This window comes from Suricata suricatta, chromosome 10 (assembly GCF_006229205.1).
Source record: "Suricata suricatta isolate VVHF042 chromosome 10, meerkat_22Aug2017_6uvM2_HiC, whole genome shotgun sequence".
NCBI classification, from domain to species: domain Eukaryota; kingdom Metazoa; phylum Chordata; class Mammalia; order Carnivora; family Herpestidae; genus Suricata; species Suricata suricatta.
The window spans coordinates 101,134,198-101,153,764 of NC_043709.1; the positions used below are offsets into that span (position 1 = coordinate 101,134,198).

Here is a 19,567-nt window from a genome sequence, read left to right on the forward strand (position 1 = left end):
TGTGAGATCATGACCTGAGCTGAAGCTGGATGCTCAACCAACTGAGCCACTCAGGGGCCCACAAATGCATTTAGTTTTGCATAAAGAAACACTAGAAAGATATACTAGAAGAAACTAAAAATAGTTAACTCCAGGAGGAGGACAGGGCAAGGGAAAAAGGAGACAGATACAGGAAGAGGCTTTAATTGTAACTTTTATTTTTTTAACTATAGTTTTTAAAGTTTCTTTTAGATCATATGAAATTATTAATATTTAAAATTTGTATTTCTATATATCTGACAGAACAACATAAAATTGACTAAAGGCAAAATCAGGATGTATTTTTTAAGGTCCTATTTCTATCATATGTATGTAGTCTCTTCTTTAGTGCATTTGTACCCTAGAAATTGCATATTCATTGGGGCGCCTGGGTGGTTCAGTCGGTTAAGCAGCCGACTTCAGCTCACATCATGTTCTCACAGTTCATGTGTTCAAGCCCTATGTCGGGCTCTGTGCTGACAGCTCAGATCCTGGATCCTGGAGCCTGCTTCCGATTCTGTGTCTCCCTCTCTCTCTGACCCTCCCCCACTCACACTCTGTGTGTCTCTCTCTCAAAAATATACGTTAAAAAAAGTTTAAAAAATAAATTGCATATTCACCTCATTTTTAAAATCTCAATCTAATTCCTGGCCCTCCTCTACCTGCCACTCTCTCTCAGATCATTCTTTCTCCTTAGTCTTACCTCCCCCAAATTACAGAAGAAAAAGAACTATTGGATTAAATCTTTGAAAATCATGATAAGGAACAGAATCTAGGTAGATAGTACTTACCTAGATGTTAACACTCTGAAACTTGAAAACCACTATATTAAACCAAAATGCGTGGGGCACCTGGGTGGCTCAGTCGGTTAAGCGTCCGGCTTCAGCTCAGGTCATGATCTCACGGTTCATGGGTTTGAGCCCCGCGTCAGGCTCTGTGCTGACAGCTAGCTCAGAGCTCAGAGCCTGGAGCCTGCTTCGGATTCTGTGTCTCCCTCTCTCTCTGACCCTCTCCTGCTCTCGCTGTCTCTGTCTCTCAAAAATAAATAAAAACCATAAAAAATTAAAAAAAACCAAAATGCATGATAAAAGGTGATAATAGACCAGAAAAACTCCCACTCCCACCCACATGGGCCCCTACCAGCTTTGTCCTTTCTGGGGCTTACTCTTTTCTTGTCCTCCAGATTCCTGGGCCATAGCCCTAGAAGGTCACGTGCAAAGGAGCTTGGGCCTGAGGAACCAACAGACTAGGCAGAGCCAGAAAAAATTGCGGAAGCTCGTTTCATATTTGAAATATTTCCAAAATTTCCATTAATATCAGGGGTATTTTTTGCCTAGGCTGTTCCTGCAAGTTGAAATGGGGAGATGGTTACCAAGAAAGCCATGTGAGGTAGGGTCAGGGCTGAGACTGCAACCAGGATGTTTAGTTTCCCAGTTAAACCAGCTGTTTTTCTCTCCTCTCATCATAGTCCCTGGAGAACCACCTAAGATCTGTGAGTGCATATAAACCATTTTGTGTAACCGCACGGCTAGAAGAGTCATCTGGAATGTATTGTTCCACTTTAAGAGGATGTTAATAAAGTGCTATTGATGATACTTGCCACTATCCTATTCCAAGTCCTTAATTATGTGCCAGATCCTGGGAATTTTACCTGGAATACCCCTACTGGCTTCTAAACTCCAGAAATATTACTGTTCTCAGACCTTCAGAAGACTCACACCATAGCACAAGGGCACTTAGTAAATATGTGATAACAGAGGCCTGGGTTGCAGTCACTGAGCCCTTTGTTAACTTCCTCATCTGGATTACAGAATCTGTTCTATTCAGTCGTTTTAATGTACTTGTAATGTGCATCCTTGGTCAGTAGGTGGTGCCATGAACCCATCTGTGGTTTGAGGCTTGGGAGCATCAATGGCAAATCCTACATTTCTTGTGGTTTCCCTGGCTGTTTGTGGATAAGAGTGTGTGAGACTTTTAAAGAATATACATTGACTATGATAGCTGGCGACCAAAGCAGGAAGAAGAAGCAAAACAATCCGATATGCAGTTGGTCAAGAAATGTGTCTGAGGGGGTGGGACAGGATCTGGCCAGTCCTTGGCAAGCCCCTAGCTGGGGTCCACACAGGGAAGATTTAACAAGGGCTATAGATGGAAGGAAAGCAGCTCTTAGACATACAGCATGAGTACCCAGGCAGGAGCCATTCTATCTAGGGGGGGATCTGGAGGCTGAGGGGAAGGGCAGTTTGCAACAGCCCAGGCTTTCTCAGTGGAGCAAGATGTCTCCAGTGGTTAGGAAAAAGCAGTTCTGAGGTCCTGCACTTCCTTAGCATCAGACCCTATTTAACCCCCATCATGTACTCCTGCCATTCCAGAGTCTCCCACAAAGACATTCAGAATCTCCCCTCTCCAATTCCTTAGTTTATGCATCCCTGGTCCTTTCCTGGGGTATCTGGCACTCCTCCCAGCAGTATCTTCAGCTATGAAAGGCATGAAGCTGTCCAGGAGGTAGAGTTCAATTCAAAACACAAGTAGAGGAATTCTACACTGTTGCCAGATGAGTGGGGAGAACCATAGACAAGAATTGAAGATCATACCAAAATCTCTCAATCCATAGATGAGGAAAGAGGCACATGGCAAATCACTGGCAGAAAGGGGGCCAGAACCCTGGGATTTGGCCTCAATCAAACCATTGCTTTATTTCTGTACCTATAATGCTAAAGGAAGTGAATTGATGCTAGTTGTGCGATCTAAACAGCAGGATGGCCTGGTAAATATCTGTGAGCACATAATTTTTTTCAACTTGTCTCTAGAAGGTAGCTCTAAAATGTGAACACTCAGAGGCAAGAGATAGGGTCTGTTTCGGTTTTAGGTATTTAATTGGTTCTGCTGCTGGATAAGTAAGCAATACCAACAATGATCATCTAGAAGGATGACCGGTGCAGGAATCTAGAACAATACAAACCCCACCCTTCTGGGGCACCCTCTCTGCTCAGTTCTTGGCTCTATCATCCATCTAGAAAATTCTTGGTGTCATGAATATGATGAGTCTAGACAGTCTCTAGAATACAAACTTCTGAGTTTACAGACTCCTGCTGTCCTGGGATTAACTGATTTACATGATGAAAAGGATTATTACAGGGGCACCTGGGTGGCTCAGTTGGCTAAGCATCCAACTCTAGATCTTGGCTCAGGTCATGATCTCACAGTTCCTGGGATTGGTTCCAGGGCAAGCATGGAGCCTGCCTGGGAATCTCTCTCTCCCTCTCTCTCTCCCCAACCCATGCCCTCTCTCTCAAAATAAATAAACTTTAAAAAAAAAAAGGAAATGATCATTACAGAACATGACTGCAGGAACTCTGTAAGGGATAGGACTTTTCAAAGAAGATAGATGACACATTTTTATATAAATTATCTTTATTTCTGTAGCATACAAAAGGTATAAATATGATTTATGTAAAACCAATCACCTGCACGCTCAAGCAGAAAGTACAAGGGGCTGGTAGGTAGACTCTCCGAGCCAGACGAGCCGGACAGAGAGGAGGAAGCAGGCTTGGATCCCGCAGTCCCAACAGGCTCCCTGTCTCCACACACTGTCATGTACGCAAGCGGAGAGACGGGAACAGCTTCCTGTTTTCCACAAGGGTTGATCGGTCAGTCCATGAGGAGGCAGTGCCAGCGGCCTGAAGGGCTTTAGGACACTTGTATGAATGAGGCACTTGATAGGAAGCAGGCCTGAGACGGAAACCAGCCATGTCAAAACAAAGCAGATAGGACTCGCCAGAGGGGGATGAGCAGAGTCTTTTCATCTCCCTCGTCTCCCTCCTTCGCATTGAGATTTGATGTTGAGCAGGGAACAACAGGAAGTGGGGCGAAAAGGAAGTCCATGGAAAGGAAGTACACTGGACCAAGAGCAGCTGATCCCTTGCCCCATGCTGGCCAACCGCTCAGGGCACACTGGGAGGTGAACGAGGCTGAAAGCAGAACTCACAACGTTCCTGGACTCTCCCAAATCAGATGCTTTCTGACACTGGTGAACTGGTAGCAAGCAGAGTCATACAGCATGTTGGGAGGTGCTAATAATCTGAAAGCCTTGGCAAAGCTCTTATGATCTGTGAGGAAAAGTGACAGGAGCGTGATCTGTACCAATGAGGCAGGCTTTAGGGAGCTGATGATGTTTAGGTTAAGAAGAGAGGCCCAAAGCTCTGCCAACAAGGTCCACAGAGCTCAGAGTCATCTAGCAGGCCCTCACCAAAGCCTCCCTGCCACCTCTCTGCGCCATGACAACAAGTTTTGAGATATATGTTCTCTTACCTCTTACATGGTCTACAGGTATGTGTGTCTCTCTATACTAATGGCTCCATATAATGGAGCTGTAGGAGGCACTCCTGGATCGGAAATGAAGGCAACTGTCATTCACTCTTCATCTTGACTAGACTAAGTCACCTCTGGAATTCATGCTTTCAGCCTAAACTGAAATTAAGACCACTGCATACACTTCTCACATCCCTGATCACAAGTCTGGCCGCAGCCACTCTGAGACTGCTGCTGGCCAGCCTGCTCTGTGGGAAGGAAGGGAGGGGGGGGACTGTGACATCCGTGTCTTCCAAGCCCCACAGGGAAAGTAAGCTAGCTCGACCAAAGAAACACCTCGCTCCCTGATAAAGACAGTGCAATGCCAGTCCTGGTGAGCAGAACTTCTTCCTGTAGAGAGGGTACAGCGGCTGGCACTGGGCACTTTGGGTACAGCAGAATCAAGCCACCTATGTGGACTCAAAATGATCACGATGGGGGCGTTTTCCCAGTTCTGAGGGTAAATGATGCTCTGGAAACCACAGTCACCAAAACAAGGTAAAAGCAAGGCTTACTTTAAAAAAAAAAAAAGTAAAAGAAAAAATTTAAAAAGTCCCACGTTGGGCATAATGCTTACTTGAAAAAAAATAAAATAAATTTTTAAGGGGTACCTGGCTGGCTCAGTCAGTACAGCATGTGACTTTTGATCTCAGGGTCATGAGTTCAAGCCCCATGTTGGGCATAAAACTTACTTAAAAAATAAAAAATAGAAAAAAAACAAGGTATGTGGATGGATGTAGCCTTTTTGGATCCAATCTGTGGGACTGTTGCTTCCTAGAGATAGGCATTTCCCACTCACACGATATCATGACCACAGGCCAATTCTGGAAGATGGCCATGTAGCTTACAGAAATATATCTGGAGCAGGGGTCGGCACACCACAGCCCACGGACCAAATCTGCCCTATTTTTGTAAATAAAGTTTCAGTGGAACACAGCCGCACGCGTCTGTTTACGAGCGGGCCATCGCTGTGTCTGCGGCTGTGGGAGCCTGTCTGGCCGTTATGAAACCAGTTTGCGGACTGAAGACCAAAGGCAATTTAGAGAACTATCCCACTCAGGACAAAGGTCTTCAAGAAAAAAGACCCAAGTATTTAATCATTAGAACCTGATTCGAGCTGCACAAGCGTAGGGAGTCAGACTCTCGAGGGCACAGAATCTGCTGGGCATAGCTCTGAACAAGAACCTCTGTGGGCTTTGAACACTCTCTCACCCGTGTTCAGCTGTGACCCCTGACCAGGTCTGTGAAACCCAGAGAAGCTGGGGGCGTGTGTACACAGATGCGCGTGGATACACGTGTACATATGTGCACACACACGTGTAGACGCACACAGAGATACATACATACATTCAGGGATTACTCCCAAAGGGGCAGGCAGTCGCTCTTCATGTCCTGGGGCAGAAGCAAAGGTGACTGAGAGCTCTGAGTGAGGAAGCCCGGCCCCCGCCGTGTCCCTCATTCGCAGGCCAGCTTGCTGTCGAAGCTGGAAAGCCCGATGGCGAAGGCCTGAAGTGCACACAGTGGGTAGTTGTAGTCCAGGGTGAACACGTCGTCTGCCACGCGCCCAAACTGCATGACGATGTAGTCAGCTAGGGACAGAGAGGAATTAGGACGTTAGAAAGCAGTGGGGCTGTACCGGGGGAAAGTCTACTACAGACACAGGAGAGAATCCTTCAAATCGGTCTGTTAATCACCAGATCTCCTTAAAATGGGAAACTTTGGGAAGGATGGAAAGAGGCATTGACAAGAGTGTCTGCTAACTGTGTGCCAAGTTTCTATTACTATTCCTCTCAACTACAGAGAGCAGGAGACCACTCTTGACCAGCAGGCGAGGACAAGAGGAGGGAACAGTACAAGCTCCAAGGACCAGAGTTTGAGCGAGGGTCATTTGCATTGGCTTCCCAGTGGTTCATAAGTTTTACTTTAACGAGCACCAGGTGGCTCAGTCGGTTAAGCATCTGACTCTTGATTTCAGTTCAGGTCATGACCTCGAGGTTTATGAGATCAAGCCCCACACAGGGCTGAAAGCTGTCAGCACGCAGAGCCTCCTTGAGATTCTCTCTCACACACTATCTCTCAAAAACAAACATTTTTTTAAAAAGAACTTTTAGGGGCACCTGGGTAGCTCAGTCAGTTAAGCGTCCGACTTCAGCTCAGGTCATGATCTCACAGTTTGTGGGTTCCAGCCTCACATCAGGCTCTGTGCAGACAGCTCGGAGCCTGGAGCCTGCCTCAGATTCTGTCTCGGTCTCTTTCTGTGCCCTTCCCCCACTTGTACTCTGTCTCTCTCCCTCAAAAATAAATAAACATTAAAAAATTTTTATCAAGAAGTTTTACTTTAAAACTACACTTTAGTCTTTCCAAAGAAATCATTTCTTTCTTAAATAATACTCCCCTGGGGGAGTGCCTGGGTGGCTCAGGCAGTTGAGCAACCAACTTTGGCTCAGCCATGATCTCATGGTTTGTGAGTCTGACCCTGCATTGGGCTCGCTGCTGTCAGCCTGGAGCCCACTTCAGATCTTCTGTCTACTCCCCCTGCCCCACCGCCTCTCCCCAGCTCACGCTCTCTCAAACATAAATAAACACTTAAAAAATAATAATAATCATTCTCCCCTGAGCAGAACTTCCTGCTGGTGAAAGGAAGTACTCATTCCCCCACCGGGTAAGAACATCTTTCCCCCCATTCGCACCCAACCCTTCCTGCGGGCTCACGGTCATTCTCGTGGACTATCTGGAAGTTCTTCACAGATGCCTGTGTGACCCGGCCGTGGAAGTTCAGGACGTAGGACTGCGTGTCATCATTCCACACTGGGGCCTTGTTGTGCAGTTCAATCAAGTTTTCCATGGTTTTGTTCTGCCATTTGGAAAGCAAGCTCTCATGGTCCTGTTTGAAGAGAAAATCATCGCTTTGTACTGAGAACCACAGGAAATCATTCACTCTCAGCTCTGTGAGGTAGAAGGGAGAGTAGGAGAGTACTTCCTCCATTTCAGAAAGGGTGTGACAGACACAGAGAAAGCCCAAAGTGAAGGCAGGTTTTAAAAACTGGTAGATTATCCAGCATTTCTCTTGACAGACCAAGCAGTTTCAAACCAACTGCTTTTAGCAATTCTGCTGCAACTACCCTCGTCCTGAGGTTCTAGAGTGATCACTCTCCTGGAGAATGGTATGAGCCATTCTCCAATTTGAGTTCTGTAAGAATCAATACATTTTTGTATTGATCTTATCTGTACTGTATTCTTGTCTGTGAGACTCCTTTGTTGATTGAATATGTCCTTACTTACATTTCGTGGCCGAAATGGGATCCGTTCATGATTCATACTCATGCCTGGAATGATCACAGACATTTTCCTAGGACCTTTAAATCCAAGTACATTTGTTTCCTGGAAGATGGAACAAGGCGGAATTTGAAAAATGAAAGGAAAAACACAAGACTCTCTTGGGCATGTAAAATGTCCAATGATGATGTCAAAACCACTAAAATCTATTTTATTACTTTACTGTAGGTGAACAGAGAATCAAAACAAGGAAGGTGATACTGTACCTCCTTTTAAACCTAATTTGAACACTTGAATTTAAAATAGATTCTATTGGCTCGAAACTTTATTCTCTTTACTCCTAAGTGAAACTTGAGACAACTGTGAGCAAACTTGCCAATTTTGTCCTCATCACAGGGATGAGGTTCAGTGAGTTAAGTGTCTGACTCTTGGTTTCAGCTCAGGCAGGTCATGATCTCAGAGTCATGAAATCCAGCCCTGCGTCAGGCTCTACACTGACAACATGGAGCTTGCTTGGGATTCTCTCTCCCTCTCTCTTTGCCCCTCCCTCACTCATGAGCATGCACTCTCTTTCTCAAAATAAATAAACTTAAAAAAAAAACAATTTTGGGGTACCTGGGTGGCTCAGTTGGTTAAGCATCAGACTCTTGACTTCAGCTGAGGTCATGATCTCACGGTTGTGAGTTCAGGCCCCATATTGAGCTCTGGGCTGATAGTGCAGAGCCTGTTTGGGATTCTCTCTCTCTGCCCCTAACCTACTTGCTCTCTCTCTCAAAATAAACTAAAAAATACATTTTTTTCAATTTTTTCATCATCAATAAATATTTCCCAATGAGGACATGGCACTATATGATATACAGTGAGAACTACAGCTTAAATTATGTAGGGAATGTACCAGGAAGTAAATAACCCCAGTGCCTGTATCCAGATAAGGAATATCATCAGGGAGTGGGATTGTGAGAGCCATGTGTCCAGGACAGATGGCAGCCACACTGGCTGTGAACATAGCATGATGTATACTCTTGTCAAATCACTAAGGTGTATACCTGAAACTAATGTAACATTGTCACCTCTATAAATAAAAAAAGTGATAATAATACTGTACTGTCTATTTGAAAGCTGCTAAGAGAGTAGATCTTAAAAGTTCTTATCATAAGAGAAACAGCTGTAACCATGCATGGTGATGCATATTAACTAAACTTATTGTGATGATCATTTTGATATATATATATATATATATATATATATATATATATAAAATCATTACATTATACATCTGAAACTAATATGAAATTACACCTCAATTTAAAAAAACAATAAACCTAGGAGTGCCTGGGTGGCTCAGTCGGTCAAGCGTCTGACTCTTGATAGGGGCTCAGGTCATGATCCCAAGGTCGTGGGATCAAGTCCTGTGTCAGGCTGCACGCTGAGTGTGGAGCCTGCTTGGGATTCTTTCTCTCTTCCTCTCCCTCCCCCCTACCCTGCTTGAGCACACACTCTCTAAAATAAATAAAATGAAAAATAAAAGTTTTTTAAAAACCCTAAAAAGGTGGAATATATATGAATAAAATAAGCACATTAAACAGGTAAATATATACCCTTGTGTTTATATACCTATACGTATATACATGTACCTATGTACATGTATATGAAAGTTATGCATAGTTAAAATATGTAATGGAGAAATGAAGTTCAGAGAAAAAAATATATACATTATAAAATATTAAGTTAACCAACATTTCATGGGAAATGATGAGATTAATTCCAATTTATGAAAAAGTTGTGACTTTGGGATCAAAGCAACAAAGTTAAGTCAGGTTAACTGCTTCTTGCTTTCTTTTACTCAATGACTTTGGAGTGCTTACCACGCACTGGGCCCTGTGCTGGTGAGGATGTAGCAGAGACTAAGAGTTTACGCACTGGTAGAGAAGGTACGTGTGGAACCAGCAGGAACAAGTAGACTATGTGAGTGACTGGAGGAAGCACAGGGGGCCATGGGGATGTACACATGCAAAGGTCAACTCTCTCGAATGGTCAGAGAAGACTTCTCCGACGGCATCAGTGCTTAGACAACGGACAAGTAGGGGAAAGGTAAGGCTCTCGGGTAAGGAGAGGTCACACGGTGCAATGACAGGGGGCTGGTGAGGCTCCCAGTATGGGAACAGGACAGGGCCAGGCCACTAGAGGAGTCCGGAGGAAAGCCGAAAGTATTAGGCCTTTATTCTGTATGCAGTGGGTAGTCACTAAAAGCCGTGAAGCAAGAGAACCATAGGATTTACTGCGCTGTGTTTTAGGAAGATCCATCTGGCAGCAGGATAGACTGAATTAGGGAAACACTGAAAGAGACCAGTTTCTACTTTGCTGTAACCTCTGGCCAGTGGGTAAGAGGTAATAAATGGACTGAGTTAATGGCATTAGGAAATCAAAGAGCCGATAAGGCAAGAAATGTTTTTAAAAAATTAAAAATAACCAAACTTGGTAATTCATAAATAATTACAATGAATATACAGACAAAACGATACCAGCAACAGGAAAGGGGGATCACAGAAGTAGAAACAAGCTTGGGAGGGGATACTGTGAGTGCAGCATTGGTCAGGTTTAAAGGGCCAGCAGGACACACAGGAGGGTAAGGAAAAGTCTCGGGAACAGAGTGCGCCACGAGCCTGGCACGTACGTAGCAGACGGCTGCCAGCTCCTGCCGGGTGTAGGCCTTCTCTACCAGGCCCTGGGCCTTGGCCGGGCTGACACCGTGGTCGTACACTGTAAACTTGGTCCCCATGAGGTTGGATCTAGAATCAAGAGGTAAATGTCGCCGTTAACGATCTATATTTTTTCTCCTACACAAATACAAATCTAGGACAGTGTGTAACAGAGCTCATTTGCCTGTTCTCCAAATGTTCATCACTACTTTTTCAAAGATCACTCATTAAATAAGGAAGGGACTTAGATTTTCTGTTAACTTCTATGTTTGTTTGTTTTTTAGGATTACAACATCAATATATGCTCATTGTAAAGAAGATATGGATTGTTTTGGGGCACCTAGGTGGCTCAGTCGCTTGAGTGTCTGACTTTGGCTCAGGTCACAATCTCACAGTTCTCTGAGTTTAAGCTCTGCTTCAGGCTCTCTGCTGTGGGCTCAGAGCCCGCTCGGGATCCTCTGTCCCCTCTCTCTCTGCCCCTCCCCTGCTCGCTCATTCACTCTCTCACTCATTCTCTCTGTCTCTCTCAAAGATGAATAAACATTAAAAGAAAGGAAGAAAGAAAGAAAGAAATGAAGGAAGGAAGAAAGGAAGGAAGGAAGGAAGGAAAGAAGGAAGAAAAGATATAGATTGTTCTAAAACTACAGGAATAAAAGTATCAGAAAGAATAGATCAGTAAAACAAGGCTGCTCTCACCTGAGTTTGCCGATATAACTTTCCCCTTCACGAGATAAATCTGTTGGATCAGTGGAGATAAGGTAGTTGGATGTTTTGCTCTTTTTCCGCTTTCTACCTGCAAGAAGAAATATCTGGAAAAAGAAAAAAAATGTCAGTCGAAAACGTCAAGAGGACCACCATGGCTTGTTCTTTTTTTTTTTTTTTTTAAGTTTATTTATATATTTTTTAGAGAGGCAGAGTCAGCGCAAATGGGGGAGGGGCATAGAGTGAAGGAGACAGACGATTCCAAGCAGGTGCCGCCCTGTCAGCACCGAACCCGACGTGGAGCTCAAACTCAGGAACCGTGAGATCCTGACCTGGGCTGAAGTCAGACACTTAACCAACTGAGCCACCTAGGCACCCCATCCCATCCTTCCCACTTTTTACTGCAACTGCTTTCTTCATATTCCTTTTCGTACCTTCAGTGATATGAATACTGTGCTATGTATGCATTCTTCCTAAATCCCACTAGACTTGGACAATGACAGGGAAGGAGGAGAATGGCAGTAGTTAAGGAAGGGACTTTGAAATCAAACAGATATGGGTTTGAGTCTGGCTCTGCCATGTATTAGTGTGACTTGAGGCGGGTATGTCACTCCCTATGTCCCAGTCACTCATCTATGAGGCAGGGAAATCCTATCTCTCCTATAATACAGGAGATATTATATAGCACATGCCTGGTACAGCATAAACACTTAACAAATAGTGGTTATAATAACAATGATATAAGTCATCATCTCATTTCTGTCCTCTTAAAATCATCCACTTAGACCTGGTAGCAATACAAAATACACTGTTCGTTAGCAAGTATTAAATTGTCTCCAATTTGTATTTAAAGTAAATTAGAACTTCTAGAGTCAGAAATAAGACATTTCACTTGCATGCTCTTCTGTATTTCTACTTCCTCCTATTCCCTAAAACTTGCTTTTTCTTCCAAAATGTCATGTTCTAGCATAATTAAAATAAAAACCAAAGCGCACACAGTAACACCTTCCCCTTTCCAAAAAAAAAAAAAAAAAAAGGATAGAAGTGCAAATAATCACATTCAAATATTCTCTTCCATTTTCTTATATTCTGGATAAAACTCTTTTTCTTTGGGTTGGGATATATTTTGGCTTTGAGACTATGAGCTCTTTGAAGCCACGGCACCTGGGAGTTAAGAAGTACAATCCACTCCCAGATGACTTGGTCTGTTACCAGTGCCAGTCCCCTATCCTGAAGCCCTTCAACAATCTATTCCCACAACATTCTTCCCTTCTATTTCAAGGTCTGTCTTAAGAATCAATTCTTGGGGCGCCTGGGTGGCTCAGTCAGTTAAGTGTCCAACTTCGGCTTGGGTCATGATCTCACAGTTTATGGGTTTGAGCCCCGCATCAGGCTCTGTGCTGACAGCTCAGAGCCTGGAGCCCACTTCGGTTTATGTGTCTCCCTCTCTCTCTATTCCTCTCCTGCTCATACTATATCTCTCTCTGTCTCAAAAAAACAAACAAACAAACAAAACCCAAACCATTAAAAAAAAAAGAATCAATTCTTAGGGTGCCTGGGGGGGCTGAGTAGCTTGAGTGTCCTGCTCTTGGTCTTGGCTCAGGTCATGATCCCGGGGTTGTGGGATTGAGCGTATGTCAGGCTCTGCGCTGAGTGTTGATTTGGTTGGGATTCTCTTTCTCTCCTCTCTCTTCCTCTGGCCCTTTCCCCTGCTCTCCTTCTCTCAAATAAATAAAAGAAAAAAATTAAAAAAAAATTTTTTAATGTTTTATTTATTTTCTGAGAGAGGGAGAGCGGGGGAGGGGCAGAAAGAGAAGGGGACAGAGGATCTGAAGCAGGCGCTGTGTGGACAGGCTGACAGCAGCAAGCCCAATGGGGGACTTGAACCCACAAATTGTGAGATCAGGACATGAGCCAAAGTCATTTGCTCAACTGACTAAGCCACTCAGGCACCCCTAAAAGAGAAAAAAATTTTTAAAGGAATCATTTCTCATACCTTCCGATTTTCATCTTTTTCCAAGTGCATATAGTAAGTGGGGAAAAGACCCCGATCCATTCCTTTTTTGTCCCTGGTTATCCGGCACTTCACTGTAACACCTCGAGGGGCAGGACTATATGCAAAGTCCTCCAAATTCTCCACTTCTCCCAGCTGGTTGTCAGTTTGTTGGGTTGCAGTACCAGAAGCTCCTGTATCCTGAAAGAACAGCCACGTGTGAGCAATAGGAGGTTGGATTTGAAAACTTCTTATTCTCGTCAAGAAACAAGCAATGGACAAGATAATTTAGTGACTTATCCCTATGTCTCTAGTCTTTGGACAAAATAAAGGGAAGCTCTGAGAAGTTAAATAAGTATATGAATATTGGGAGTAATGAAGGAGCCAAGTACAAAAGTGGGATATCACTTCACAATAGCTGGCTTAAGACACAAGAAATTAGGGGAGACATGAACTTTAAGACCATATTTGACCTACGTCTTTTGAAAGAAGGGTGCCTGGGTGGCTCAATCTCTTAAGCATCTGACTTCAGCTCAGGTCACGATCTCATGGTTCTTAAGTCCAAACCCTGCATGAGGCTCTCCACTCTTAGCACAGAGCCCACTTTGAATACTCTGTCCCTCTTCCTCTCTGCCCCTTTCCCACATGCGCATGTGCATGGACTCTCTCTCTCTCTCTCTCAAAAATAAATAAACATTAAAAAAAATCTTTTGAAGGAACCCTCACTCAGTAATCCTGTTTAAATATTAGAGATACATTTGGGAAATAGCTTAATAAGTTCCAAAGGAAGACATTTCAGAACTACATACTGTGGTTGATTTCTGGCTGGATGCAGAATTGGGTGTCTCTGCATCTGAATATGGCAAATGACATAATTTTTTTCCTTCTTCTTCCCCATCAGTCTCCTCTTCATCAAAGTTCAAACTACCTGAGATACCTGGAAGAAAGGAAGAGCTGTCAAAATGCCAACACTGGTTTAAAAAATAAATCTTCAAATCAAAATAACTTTCATTTTCTTGCTTAATATATCCCAACTATTCTGACTTAAAATGTAACACTTTATCCAAATTTTGACAGTTCTTTCTTCATATTCTCACTCAGATCTATCCCTTGTTTTCCTTTTCCACTGTTGTCATGTATCTGATACGATTTAATAGCCAGAATATATAAAACACTCCTACAACAACAACAGCAAAACAACTCAATTCAGAAATGGGTAAAAACATGACTAGACATTTCTTCAAAAAAGATATTAAGTGGCCAATAAACACATGAAAAGATGCTCAACATTAGTCCCTAGGGAAGTGCAAATCAAAATCACAATGAGATGCTGTTTCATAAGCATTGCGATGTCTCTTATTTAAAAAACAGAATATAAATACTGGTGAGGATGTGGAGAAATTGGAACCCTTGTGGAATGCTGTGCCTTGCTGGGGGCAATTAAAATGGTGCAATCACTGCAAAACAATATGGTAGTTCCTAAAGTGTTTATTTTTTTAATGTTCAGTTATTTTCTTTTAGTTATTTAGTTATTGAGAGCAAGCAAGAGAGAGTGTAAGTGGGGGGGGGAGGGGCAGAGAAAGAGACATAGAATCCCAACAGGTTCCGCACTGTCAGCGCAGATCCCAGTGGATGGCTCCAGCTCAAGAACTGTGAGACCATGACCTGAGCCAATATCAAGTGTGGGATGCTTAAACCACTGAACCATCCAAGCGCTCCTAAAAATGTTTATTCATTATATTATTTGGGGGGGGGCAGGCACATGAACAGGGGTTGGGGCCGAAAGAGAGGGAGACAGAAAACCCCAAGTAGGCTCCGCTCTGTCAGCAGAGCCCAACAGGGGGCTTGGACCCACAAACTGAAAGATCATGACCTGAGCCATAATCAAGAGTCAGATCCTTAACCAACTGAGCCACCCAGGTGCCCCCCCAAAATATTTAAATATAAAATTGCCATATGATCCAGCAATCCCACTTCTGAGTATACCCAAAAAAATTCAAAGCACAGACTCAAACAGATACCTGTACACCAATGTTCACAGCAGCATTATTTATAATATCCAAAAGGCAGAAACAACCCAAATATCCGTCCACTGATGAATGATAAATTGTGGTATATACATGCAATGGAATATTATTTAGCTTTCAAAAGGAAGGGAATTTTTTTTTTTTAAATAGTTTATTGTCAAATTGGTTTCCATATAATACCCAGTGCTCTTCCCCACAAGTGCCATCCTCCATCACCACAACCTCATTTTTCCCTTCCCCTCCTCCTTCAACCCTCGGTTCGTTTTCAGTATTCAGTAGTCTCTCAGGTTTTGCGCCCCTCTCTCTCCCCAACTCTCTTTCCCTCTTCCCCTCCCCCTGGTCTTCCACTAGGTTTCCCCTGTTCTCCTGTTAGACCTATGAGTGCAAACATATGGTTTCTGTCCTTCTCTGCCTGACTTATTTCCCTTAGCATGACACCCTCGAGGTCCATCCACTTTGCTACAAATGGCCATATGTCATTCTTTCTCATTACCATGTAATACTCCACTGTGTATATATATATATACCACATAAAAGGAAGGGAATTCTGACACAGACTACAACATGGATGAGCCTTGAGACATTATGCTAAGTGAAATAAGCCAGTCACTAAAGGACAAATTTTTTAAAAAGGAAAAATATTTTATGATTTCATTTATAGTAGTCAAACTCACAGAGACAGAAAGTAGAATAGTGATGACCTGGGAGGCAGGGCACAGAAGAATGGGGAGGTATTATTTAATGACATAGAGTTTTATTATGGGGACATGAGCAAGGTCTGGAGATGGAGCGTGGTGAGAGCTGCACAGTGTGAATGTACGTAATGTCACTAACCGGTACACGTAAAAATGGGCAAAATGATACATTTTATGTTATGTGTATTTTACCACTGTTGTAAAAATTCAATGATCTGTTGTTCTATCACTTACTTTTTTGTTTTCCAGAATTGTGTTCATCTCTAGTCTAGTTAACTAATTTGAGTTGGGAATGTTTGAAATGCCTTGGATTTAGGAAGTATCTTTTATAAAAAATTAAAAACTATTTGACTAAAAACTATTTTCTCATTTTATCCTCACATTCATATGAGTTCGAAGAGGAAATACTGGTAGTCTTTCTTGTTTGTTTCTTGTTTATAGATCATATCTAAGGAGGAACACAGGCATAAAATAAAGTGTGCTGTGTGTTGTAAGAGAAGTAAAGTGCTCAAATTTACATGTGATAATACCAGGCTCAGGAAGAATCATTTGCCCAAGAGAAAGAGGCAGAGCCGTGACTGAAACTAAATTCCCTTTTCTCTTTAGGATAAAGTTATCCTTCACATCCAAATTATGAATTTACAAGTAGACTTAAAAATAAGCAGTGTGGCTTTTTTCTCCAAACCATTTCTGCTCACATTCAACCATCTCAGAGGACGGACAACTATGATCTATTTTTACACAGTTCGCATTATGACCTCCAGTAATACGTTGAATACAAGTGGTGAGAGTGGACATCCTTGTCTTGTTCCTGACCGTAGGGGGAAAGCTCTCCTGTTAAAGATGATGTTAGCTACGGGTTTTTCATAGATGCCCTTTATTATGTTTAGGTATGTTCCCTCTAAACTTACTTTGTTGAGAGTTTTATGTTGAGAGTTTTCTGCATCAGCTGAAATGATCATATGGTTCTTATCATTTTCTTATTAATGTAATGTGAATTGATTTGCAAATTTTTTTCCAGAGGGGAATTCTACCAAAGCCTTATTTTTTTTCCCTTTTATAGTTTATTGTCAAGTTGGTTTCCATGTAACACCCAGTGCTCATCCCAACAAGTGCCCTCCTCCATGCCCATCACCCCCCTTTCGCTTTTCCCCTCCCCCATCAGCCCTCAGTTTGTTCTCAGTATTCAAGAGTCGCTCATGGTTTGCCTCCCTCTATCTCCCCAACTATTTTCCCCCTTCTGCCGAACTTTGCCACCTTACTAGCAGTATGATCTCAGACAAATTAATAATTTTCTTGTATGTAAAATGGAGAGACTAACATGTATCAACTCCGCAGAGCACTGTTCTAAATATTAAATTAATTGAGATCATGTATGTCACGTGCCCGACATACAAGAAACATTCAAATTGTTGGCCTGCTGCCTCAACAGTGCACAGGGGCGGTGCATCCTTCACAGCTCGGCTTATCACCAGCTCCTTCGGATGCCCTGCTTGTCCCTTCTCCTTGCCCACGCAGCGTAACTCTACTTCTCCCTGGTTTTTACTCTGGCGTACACTATGTTATAACTCCAGGCCGGGCCACCAGCCAAACCATTTCCTCCCTAAGTTTCCCTGCTTCCATACTTGCCTCCCACCTCCAATTAATTCTTTATGGTGCAGAGTAATTTTTCTTAATTTTCCCAATAAGCCCAAATCTAATGATAACATTCCAAAGATTAAATTCCCTCATAGGTTCCTATTACTCTTCAAATAAAGTCCAAATTCCTAATATGACCTCCACTCGCCTATATAATCAGACCCACGTACCCCTCCAGGCTTCCCTCTTTGATCCCCCTGCCCGTCTTATTCCCTCATGCTCGCTCCAGCCATTCTGAACCAGCCAGTGGTTCCTGCACCAGGCTCTAGCTTAGACATCACTTTCTCTGGGAAGCTTTCCAGTCCTTCAGCTCTGGGTTAGGTACCCTTCTCAGTGCTCCCTTGGCTATTTAAGTACATGATGCCTCAATTACAATAGACACTTCAGGAGGGCAGGAACCTTGTTTACTATTGTAGCCTAAGTGTCTAGAACAATGCCTAAAATATAGCATATACTCAATACATATTTCTTAGATGAGTATGTGAATTTGTTTGAGTGTACATCTGTTCTACCATCGGGTGGTAGAATCTCCTGTGTCACACGTCCCAGGACCTACTGTGCCCATCTATTACAAAGTAGGGGCCTGATAAACATGTATCCATGTTTATCAGGGTTTCAGTCTTCTTACCAGAAAAGGGGACACTTAATTCCTTCCCACTATAAAATTATTTTTCTAAGAAGAAAAGAAAACTTTCCAAAATGTATAGGAATGTCTGCGGAAATGATAGATCCAACTGGCAGAAAGTAGGCTCCAGTGAAAAAAATACTAGCTTAAGGATATTTTGATACAATTTGTATTTCTGCTCAGCTATGACTTATCTTTCCCCTTATCACTAGATCAATATAAACTGAAATGGAGGCCAAGTAGGGGTGCTGAGTGGCAACTTTGTTAAAAGAAGGAATAGGAACTAAAAATAAAATGTCATGGTGCTTGGCTGGCTCAGGCAGTAGAGCATGCAATTCTTGATCTCAGGATTGTGAGTTCGAGCCCCACATTGGGTGTAGAGATTGGTTAAGCACCTGACTTTGGCTCGGGTCATGATCTCACAGTTTGTGAGTCTGAGCTGGGCATCCAGCTCTGTGTGGACAACTCAGAGCCTGGCTCGTGCTTCAGATTTTCTCTCTCTCTCTTTGTCTCTCTCTCTCTAACCCTTTCCCACTCATACTCTCTCTCTCTCAAAAATAAGTGAATATTTAAAAAAATTTTAAAACTCTTAAAAAGAAATGAATTAAAATAAAACATCAGAAAGAAATAGGCACATATAGTAGCTAATGCTGCTAATATGTCATTAATTATCTTATTTTTCTCCAGCAACAGGATAAATACTATGGTTGACAATAGTCAATTCTCAGATATCATCACTGTAAAGCCATAAGCTACGTTCTAACAATTTTATTTATTTACTTAATGTTTATTTATTTATTTTGAGAGAGAGAGCACAGGCAGGAGAGGGGCAGAGAGAATCCCAAGCAAGCTCTGCACCGTTAGCACAGAGCCCAACATGGGGCTTGATCCCATGACCCTGGAATCATGACCTGGGCCAAAATCAAGAGTCAGATACTTAGCCAACTGAGCCACCCAGACGCCCCCCACCCAAGCAATTTTGAATCATCCAGATCATTAACCACAAAGGTGATTAACTGCCTAACAGTCATTACCAATCCTCACCATGTTTTTGGAGAATCTCCTGGAGGTCTGGCTTGGGTGCAGTATCCATGGTGCTTTCCCCATCAACACTTCCTTCAGTATCCTCTTCTGTAGCAGAAGAGCCTACTGAGAGAACATGAAGTTTGGTTTCCAAATCTTGAGCATCTGGCTTTATAAAGGCAGCTGGACCATCAATGCCTATGGTCCAAAAGAAAGGAAAAAAGAGGAAAATATTATCCATTATTTATCTGGGTGGTTTGGGTATATGTGATCAGAATTAAGAACCATCAAATCATTTCACTTCTCCTTCCTTAACATCCACAGAGACATTTGTTAATAAAGTAGCTCAGGACTGGTGTTCATTTTATTAACAGCGTGACTATCACTAAATAAAATGTACTTGAGTGTATGCTTTAGAAACTAAAGAACGAGACCATGAAAACAAAGTAGGTCTTCCAAAGTTCAGATCCTGTCCAAGTCCAAGCTCACCATCTCACGTGGTCCTTTGAAGCCTATCTATT

The 19,567-nt window shown here is 42.8% G+C and overlaps 1 protein-coding gene across 3 annotated transcripts in view; it reads right to left on the reverse strand.

Annotated features, from left to right (window-relative positions):
- Positions 1-5,021: 5,021 nt before the first annotated feature.
- Positions 5,022-19,567, reverse strand: part of TULP3 (TUB like protein 3) — a 61,538-nt gene continuing 46,992 nt past the window's right edge. For 2 of the 3 annotated variants that reach the window (XM_029954229.1, XM_029954230.1), the window contains 8 exons: positions 19,068-19,244; positions 13,848-13,975; positions 13,042-13,239; positions 11,040-11,152; positions 10,319-10,433; positions 7,651-7,749; positions 7,081-7,252; positions 5,022-5,957 (listed from right to left, as the gene is read on the reverse strand). In XM_029954229.1, the coding sequence (XP_029810089.1) occupies positions 5,824-5,957; positions 7,081-7,252; positions 7,651-7,749; positions 10,319-10,433; positions 11,040-11,152; positions 13,042-13,239; positions 13,848-13,975; positions 19,068-19,244 (1,136 nt within the window). In that variant the 3' untranslated portion in view covers positions 5,022-5,823. The remainder of the gene's footprint in view (positions 5,958-7,080; positions 7,253-7,650; positions 7,750-10,318; positions 10,434-11,039; positions 11,153-13,041; positions 13,240-13,847; positions 13,976-19,067; positions 19,245-19,567) is intronic. The other variant, XM_029954231.1, reaches the window with a different exon arrangement.